Consider the following 9239-nt stretch of genomic DNA (forward strand, 5'->3'; position numbering starts at 1 on the left):
GCAGAAAGGGATCTTGGAGTCATTATTGACTCCAAGATGAACATGGGCCGACAATGCGAGGTCACGGTTGGCAGGGCTAACTGGACCTTGTCGTGCATCCACAGGTGCATCTTAAGTAGAGCCAGGGAGGTGATCCTCCCCCTCTGTGCAACACTGGTCAGACCATAGCTGGAATACTGTGTCCAGTTCTGTGCACCCCACTTCAGGAGGGATGTGGACAACATTGAAAGGGTCCAGAGGAGGGCCACCCGCATGATCCGGGGACAACAGCGCAGATCCTACAATGAAAGACTGCGGGACCTGAACCTGTTCAGCCTTCACAAGAGAAGGCTGAGGGGGGACCTGGTGACAGTCTGTAAACTCACTAGGGGGGACCAGAAGGGTTTGGGGGAGACACTGTTTCCCCTAGCGCCCCCCCCGCATAACAAGGAATAATGGTCACAAGTTGTTGGAGAGGAGGTTTAGATTAGACATCCACAAGAACTACTTCACAGTTAGGGCGGCTAGGATCTGGAACCAACTTCCAAGGGAAGTGGTGCTGGCTCCTACCCTGGGGGTCTTTAAGAAGAGGCTTGATGCCTACCTGGCTGGACTCAATTGAGTCGTTTTTTTCCTGCTCAGGCAGGGGGCTGGACTTGAAGATCTACAAGGTCCCTTCTGACCCTACTTCTATGATTCTATGATTGAAACAGGATGGGAAAGCCTTGCTTCCTCAAGCCACAGAGCACTGCACCTTTCTTCAACCTCTGCTGTCTCCTAGGCTGAGGGGACAGAAGCAACTATTACTTCTTTTGAACTACAGCACTGCACTACAGCGGTTCGGGAGGGCCTGCTCAATGAAGGCGTCGTGTGGGAGGGTTCAAAGGGATTGTTGAGCCATAAGTTTCTCCCTAGCTACACTGAGTATGTGCAAAAGACATTTTTCATAGGTTTGGCTAAATCTGGACTTGTTTCCATGAGAACAGCAAGAAGGTGTATCTCTTCCAAGCCAGGTTCCTAAATCCAGAACGTGCTAAAGTTCCTCAGAGAATTGGTCAGAAATTTTAGTTAACATTTGTAAAAGTGCCTGTTTTCCTTAGCCTCATTCTTGGAAATGAATAAGCGTTAATTGCGTCGGCTTTCCCGGAAAATTTCAGCCTGAGGCTGAGGATTAGCACAGAAGACTTCAGCCCAAATGGCTGAAGTTTGGCAAAATTATATAAGCTACTGGAAACAGTAGTCTACAACAGAAACAACATTAGGCCACTTGAATTATGGACAGAGCTATCCATAGTGTCATCTGGAGCAATGTTTCCCTTTTCTTGGTGACCTATACTTAGGACCCCAATTACAAGTCTGAGCCTGAGCAACAAAATTGAATTTCTGTGGAGCTTGTGACCTCACTCATTAAATCCCAGTATCCTACTTGATGTGACTCCTGATTTAAGAGCTACTTGCCAGTGGTAAGTTTGTGGTCTGCTTTTACTTCGTGGCAGAAGTGAAGCACTGTGCCTTAACTATGTTTTTGGCTCAGAACAGCTCACACTTCAGTTATCTCAGCGTAAAAAATGCAGCTGTTTTGGCAGTGAGGACAAGTCCGTACACTGCCCTGCATAAGGAACACAGAAACTCCACTGTAACTGGGGACATTTCTACCCTCTGATGTGCATCTGTTGTGTAGGGGGTTGCCAATGAGTTACATTGAGTTCCTTTTCCGAAAGACCCTACTTCCTTGCAGGACAGTTGGGACCCTGGACAGGAACATTTATCCTAGTATAATTATTTATACATTATGTAAAAAGATCAGACATACAGTGTACAGCCCTACTCAAGCGTAACTATCAAATCTGATACAGAATTACACTAGGAAAAATTATGGATAAAATTACATCAGTGTAAGTTACACCACTGGAGGTATCGTAGGATCATAGGGAAGTAGGGCTGGAAGGGACCTCTCAAGGTCTTCTAGTCTGGCCCCTGCTTAATTTAGAATTATTCCTGACCAAAGCAGCCTAGTCATATACCAGCAGCTTATTATGGGATGGATATGTGCTTGAGGGAAAGCAAAGGTTATTTACCATGGGGGAGCTGGTGATCTTTCTGTTCTGGCTCTTCTTGCATTTAACATTGTATAAAAACAGTATAGATTACACCAGTGTAAACATAGCATGTGTCTAGGCCTGCATAATTGTAAGTTACTGGGACTGTAACAGACATGGCATTGGCTTTTATTCAACCCGTAGTGCATACATGGGTTACTTCTGGCGATCCATAGCCTGCTTCCCTCCACAGCTGGCTCCTATGATGAATGAGCAGTTTCCATTTGTGTAGCCATGGCACCTTGATTTTCATGTTTCCTACTTGTCTTCCAGCTTTTGTTAGTACAGTGGGAAAAGATCCATTAACAAATCCTTTTTGCTTCCTGTTCTTTAGGACTGCCTTAAAGCTTGTCAAGAACAAATCGAGTCAGTGCTAGTAAGCAACCTTAGGCAAGTCCGGCAGCAGCAACAGCAAAGCAATCCCTCTAAGACAGTGGATGAACTGGACCAGGCCAGCACTCCTACAGATGTGAGAGACATCAACCTGTGAGGACGTCAGCACAAAAAGTCATGCTTGTTCCTTCCCCTTTCCTCACCCCCTCTTTTTGTGTGTTTTTTTATTAAATCTTTTTTTATCTGCTCCCACATAGAATGTATTTAAAGCTCTTTTAGATACAACAAAAAACTGAATAATTAAAAAAAAAAGCATTTGGTGCCTGTGATGTTCTACAGAAGGGAATCCCACAATATATTTGATAATTGCTCTTTGATTATGTATCAATGATATTAAATGCTTATAAAAGCATAAAGAAGTAGCCAGATAAATGTAAGCCTGCATTTGTGGGAACAAAGTAGAGTATACTTTTTGTGTATTATGACCTAGAGCATACACCCCCCTTTTTTAGATTTAAGAAAGGATTTGTGTGTGCGGTTTTATGGCTTAACTAGATTGCAAAGCAATAGATTAAGGAGTTAAGGCAAAGTGGGAAAGATCCCTGAAGCGGTTGAACCATAATGAAATGCAAAAGAGATTTGCTGATTTGTCACCTCTGTTATTAGTCAGAAGTGTTTGTTGGATCTCTGTATGTTAGTTGTGTTTACTCTTGCTGTCTGTGGTAGCTGCTACCTAAGAAAGAAGATGCTTTATTTTGCCAGCCGGAAGAGCAGGTGTTTTCTTTTTTTCTTTTTCTTTTTTTCCCTTCCCATCGCTTCCTATTTTTCCTCCAGAAGTGGCTTGTTTTAAACACAGCGGCATCTTTGGCATAAAAAGGTGATCCTGCTTATCCAACTGTGGGCCAAGCCAAAGTACTGAATGTTCACATTAGATGGGGGAAATACACTGATTAAAAACAACCAGTCAAACCGCCTCTGAACATTGGATTCCAAGATGCAGTGGATCATCTGAGAAAGCATTACATTCATTCACAACGCTAATGCTATACATCAAGGGTAACTTTTGGCAGCTCCTTAGCTTGGCGTAAAGGCAATTAAATGATGCTCTGCCCATCTTCCTTTTTAACATGTCCTCGCTGTGTTAAAGAAGATGAGATTTTGTTTGAATCCTTCCCTGTCTTCCCCTCTCCCCTTGAAAAAGAAATGACATTTTCCAACATTGTATTAACGTACTGGTCCACAGTTAGCATTATTGTAAACCATTTCATTCGAAAAGCACTTTGAAAATTGTTCCTAAGGGATAAATGAGATGGTTTATGACAGTTGTGCTGAACAAAAAAAAGAGAGAGAGAGAGAGAAAATAAAAAACCCACAAAAGTGAAGCTTATAGAGCTTTTGATAGTCGATGTTTTCCAGTATCTGGTGTACTTCATTAGTTAGGGTGTTGCTGGAAATTCCAACACCTGCTTCGGATGACATTCCTGTCATGACATTCCGGATGAAAGTCTGATAATTCTTTGTATTGTCTGATGTCACAGAAGGATCTTAATACCACCTGCATGTTTATCTATGGACAATGAAAGAAAATTGCTGGTGCATAAGACAAATGGTAACTATCAAGATGTCTGATTATGAATTTTATTACAAAGGTGTATTCAGTGTACTTGAATTTATTTTTCCTGCTCCATCTGTTTAGAAGAGGCATTTAGATGGTAAAGGAGTTGGGGCAACTTTTTTTTTTTTTGCACAATTGTATTAACAGTTTGCAAATAGACAGTATGAAGCTGTTGGTTGAAATGTTCATGTTTGCATTTTTAAGATAAAAATCCAGAAAGAACATGCTACTTTGAAGAATATTTTATGAATGGACACTGCCATACTTGGCTAGATGAGGGTAGAAAATGGAATAAGAATCTAAGGGGTTTTTTTGGTTTCTTTTTTCGCTGCTAAGAAGCTATGATTTGTTTCATTCTTATTCACATTAACAGTACTTAGCTGTATTGTTTCACTGAGTGTGCTGCTATTTTATAAACATTTTTATAATATATTATTTTACTGCTTAAATTTCAAATCCTGAAGTAGATGGTTAAGTGGAGATATGATGAGTTCTTTGATTTACTGGAAATGCCCTGTACAGTTTGTTTTGTTTTTTTTTTCTAATAGCGTGTTCATGATTTTTTTTTATTTTATTTTTCCTGATCACATCCTGCAAAGACGGTATATTTACCTCAGGTTTACTGGACAAAAAATGGTTCCCATTTTCACAATACCTCACAATTTACAGTTTTCCTTCTGCTGGGAGCCTCATGGAATGGTCAGTGCAAAAGGCAGCTGAAGCCTGTGTTTTTTTGGACAAAGCATAGTTACTTCAGTTGTGTTGGGGAACAATTGCAGAGTGCTGGGGCATCGGCTCCCTATCGGTCTTAGGTATCCTTTTCATAGTGGAAAAAATACATTAACTTGAGGACCTGTTCAGCAAAGACTTCCCCCTTTAAGCCTCAATCCTGGAAGTGCTTGTGACCCGATTCTCCCCTGCTGTCATCTGTACTTGAGCAAAATGAGTATCAAGTGTTACATCTGCACAAGTGGAAAAAATGGAGTTGGTAGCATCAGACATCCACTTTTGCCCAGGTGCAAATGACTGTTCAAATGCACTAGCCAGTGGGAAATAGTACCTTTTGCCTGGTGTGATTTTTATCACAATAAGTTGTCCCATGGAGCTGGATTGTGACTGGCAGCCTGTCTGCATTGTTACACTGCCCCAGGAGCAGCATCCTCAGAGCCACGGTTCTCCTCCTGGTCTCCTCTGTTCTGCAGAAAAAGTCTAAACTGCGTCAGGTCTGTATGCAGTGCACTGCACAGCTCCTGATGCACCAGTGCAGCTACCCTGATAACCATATTGGGATGGTGAAGCTAAGTCTCTGCCCCTTCCCAGCCACCTGTGCAGAGAGGGGATGTAGCAGGTCTGGTGCCTGCTTCCCCATCCACAGTATTATCCCTCATACTCATAATTAGCTAGGTTATATTTGAGCCCTTGGAAATCATTATGCCTAATCATAACTAGGGACCTACCTAAATCATGGCAGAAGTTCACAGCATAGTGGTACCTTTAATTTCACTTTTCTTTTTGCCATACCCCTCCTGCTCCCCTGATGCTGAGGTGCCGAGAGGCAATTAATGGCGTGATTTTTGCCTCTCAGCCACTGGGGGGGGACACATCAAAAAGAATGAGATTAAAGGTGCTGCTGCACTGCGAATTTCCACCATGTTTTAGGTAAGTCCCTACTCACTCATAGCAGTGCAACCATTCAGTAGCATAATCGGGCCTTTAATTTGCAGTGGGTTTGGAACAGCCTAGTCCTGCAGTCATCAGAGAGGGTTTTCCCTGAGTATAGGTGACGGGATTAGGCCCAGTAGTCTTCTCTTAGGGGCTGAGTGTCAGAAAATAAAACAAATGGTCTAATATTGCCAAGCTGTTCAAGTCCCAGATTTTACATGCTTTCAACACTGTACATTGTAATAAAAGACAGTTTATTGGAGCTATGGCAAATAGTCTCACTGCAACTTGAAAACAAACCTAGGTCGCATTCCCACACGTTCTTTCAGTGGCACTCCATGTGACTGTAGATGGCTTTGCCATGGGAAGGAGTTTGCAATATCAGGGTCTGAGAGACATGAGATAGTCCAGTTTTGCAAGAAAATCAAAAACCCGTAGCATGTTACATTTTTTGGCAGAAAAATAGAGGGTTATTTTTAAGGGAGGACTGGATTTTTTGCTCCATGGTGTTTGTTTAGTTGTGAACAAAATCCTTGCCATTTTCAGAACTGTAACTTGTACATTTTGTTACTGCAAAGATGATTTTTCACATTAAAAACTGGTGAAACTCAGAAATTCAGTCTGCTCTGATGCAAAATAATCACATTGTAAACAAATTATGAAAAGTAAGATTCTGGAACCACAAAATAGCTCATATCTGCACAGCCCTGCTACTTATAAGAACTTAAAATGGTACATATTGTATTTCATATGAAAGTATATCATGGTAATTTGTAAACTGTGGACCGCATTCTGTCCTGACTTGTACTCTTTAAAACTCCATTGATTTTAATTGAGCTGTACACTGTAAGTCAGCACAGCATTTGGCCACGTGTGCTTATAGGGATCACTTCATTTGCTTCTGGCCTGGAACATGGCAGTCGTTGTGTGTCAACACCACTAAACAACTGCCTGTAAAATAGAAACTATAGGGAGAATGTAGGTCAGCAGAATGGAACATAATTACCCACCATGGCATTTGGCCAGGACAGCAAGGATAATTGGGAAAAGTGTCATGGGATCCTTAATAGCCACAGTGATCAAGCCCCTGATTTTTCATTTCAAAAGACAGCACTTTTTGGAGCATAGCTCGTCTTACCATCATGCAAGGCATGGTTCCACTATGGACTCAGAGGGATGAATGCTGTCTGCCAAATGTAATTAACACAACTTCTGGTGTTTATAATTTCTTTGGGGGTACATCCTCAAGACCCTTCTTGTACAGACAGATCTGTGCAGCCAGCTCCTGCCACCCATGCCTAGCTGTATAAATTTCAGTGGAAGGCACAGGGGTATGTTTTATGCAGATCTGAGCACATAGGCAGGCTGAAACCATGACATTCATTACACCAGAGGGCTAGGTTCCATTCTGGACCCCTGCACACAGTGCAGGAGGCTTCCTTTTATCTCTAAACACACCAGCTTTGAGAGAATTCTCCAAGTGGGAAAATTAATACAATTCATTCCCAAACCAAGAATTAATTCCCAAAACAGGAGAAGCCACACTGAAATCCTGTGACCCTTCACAGTTAAAAGCTTGAATCACATTGCCAATTTTCTCTTGTACTCAATTACGTAGTTTTTTTGCATGGATGGCAAATAACACCCAAATTACAATCAGACATCATGTAGTGCCTGATCTTGCAAACTCTTTTGCATGGGAGTACATTACTGATGTGAGTGTCTCCATTAAAGTCTATGGCTCTTATATAAGTTTACTTATGTGTATGTTCAATGGGTCAAGTCCTTAGACCATGAGATCTTATATTACAGGGTTGTTGGTACCTTTGTGTTCTCTTAAAACTGATGCTTACTACAGAATGGTAGAATTAAATAATGTATTTCTTTAAAGGTTGTAATAGTACAACCTTTTGGTGGCATTTTCTCCACCAGTTAAGACTAGTACCCTCCCCCCCTCCCAGGGTGCTCTTTGTGATGGAGTAGACATTAAAAACTGTCTTTAAAACAGGCTCTTTAATTCTGGTCAGCAGCCAGTTTAGGATTGGAGGTCTGATAGGTGGATAAATGGATGCTCTCCTTTCCTCCAGCAGCTCCTGCAGCCAAGCTGGTTCCAGATGTACTGGCATCTGCCCTGGAGAGGTCACTCCAGTTTTGCTTTATCTTTCAAGCAAGGATTACATTCAGTGACCTGATGTCTCACTCGGCACAATTCTGTTGTCTCGCTAGACAAACAGACATAAACAATATGCGTACCTGCCATCTATAATTGCAGCCCGTGTGCATGGCCTGCCATATCTAAAGTAAATTTTAACAAATAAATATGCTGGATGGTGCAATGATACATTAAAACATTTACTGTGCGTTTGGAATCAAGGGGAAAAAAATTACTGTGTTAAAATATGCAGCATAGAAAGTACGTACAATCTGGGCCCTAAACTTGACAATATCATTTAAATGAGAGCTATCAGACCTATGCACAACTTCCATATTAAGCTGATGACAGGAAAAACAATGTTTTATGTCTAGCATCAAGAATCCATAATTTTTCTACAGATCAATTTAGGGAAAAGTATATTCTGGAGATTGTATCTTTGAGGGTTTAATATATTATGGCGCACATAATGGCACACATTTGTCATAATTAACCAAATATTTGGCATATGTCTCTACCTTCTATGAGTTCTATCACCATAGTATCTGCGTGCCATATAAATTCTAAGATATTTTGTCTTTCCAACATCTCTTCATGGTATGGAAATGCTGTTATCCATTTAATGCTGCTGATCTTTGCTTGAATAATTGGACAGCTCTTTAGATGCCAGCAAATCACCTGGCCACTGGATTTTTTCCACTATGTTTATTACCATTTTATCATGTACCTCAGTAATCACTCTCAGTTGCACAGTTTCTGTTCTCAAACCTTTTTTTTTTTGCTTTAACGAGTGTGATGCCATATCAATTCAATGTTATTCTCTCACAATGTGCTCTTTAAGAGGTGTGGATGTTTATATGGTCAGGGGATGCTAGAGAGTGCGGTAGTAGACATGATCAGTGTAAACAAAAGTATGTAGAAAGTATGTGAGATTGGTTTTTTTGATGGATAAGATTCTGATACAGTGTAGTTTCAGTTACCTTTTAAAAGGTCTTCTCTGTTCAGTGTTAAGTCATTTTTATTAATAACCTGTTGTTTTGACTAGATTAAAGATGGTTTTAAGAAAAGTGTTTTGGTGGTATTAGGCATGCTGTATGGACAATAAACTCACCTTGACCTAAACTGCCTTTCTTGTTTGTTTTTTTTATTTAGTCAAATCCTGTTACAGAATTTCTAGAGTCCTGCACCCATCAGGCGTATCCACACATGCAAGCATGTGTGCTTGCAGCAGCTCAAATAGAAGCAGTGCAAATTTGAGCCGGGACTTTTTGCCTCTGCACGCGTGCTCAGACATGCACTTTGTTATGGAGCAAACTGTGCCACTTGGGTCAAAATAACCCTGCCTGGTTCCTCCCGAATTTGCAGCCAGGGGGAGCTAGAACCTGGGGCCAGCACCTGT

At 41.3% G+C, this 9239-nt stretch overlaps 1 protein-coding gene across 2 annotated transcripts in view; it reads left to right on the forward strand.

Moving 5' to 3' along the window:
• The window catches only part of CCND2 (cyclin D2), a 62194-nt gene extending 55022 nt beyond the window's left edge, over nt 1-7172 (forward strand). For both annotated transcript variants that reach the window (XM_019516011.1, XM_019516010.1), the window contains exon 5: nt 2413-7172. In XM_019516011.1, the coding sequence (XP_019371556.1) occupies nt 2413-2568 (156 nt within the window). In that variant the 3' untranslated portion in view covers nt 2569-7172. The remainder of the gene's footprint in view (nt 1-2412) is intronic.
• The last annotated feature ends 2067 nt before the right edge of the window (nt 7173-9239 follow it).

This window comes from Gavialis gangeticus, unplaced genomic scaffold (assembly GCF_001723915.1).
Source record: "Gavialis gangeticus isolate Ggan-Ray unplaced genomic scaffold, GavGan_comp1, whole genome shotgun sequence".
Taxonomy (NCBI): domain Eukaryota; kingdom Metazoa; phylum Chordata; order Crocodylia; family Gavialidae; genus Gavialis; species Gavialis gangeticus.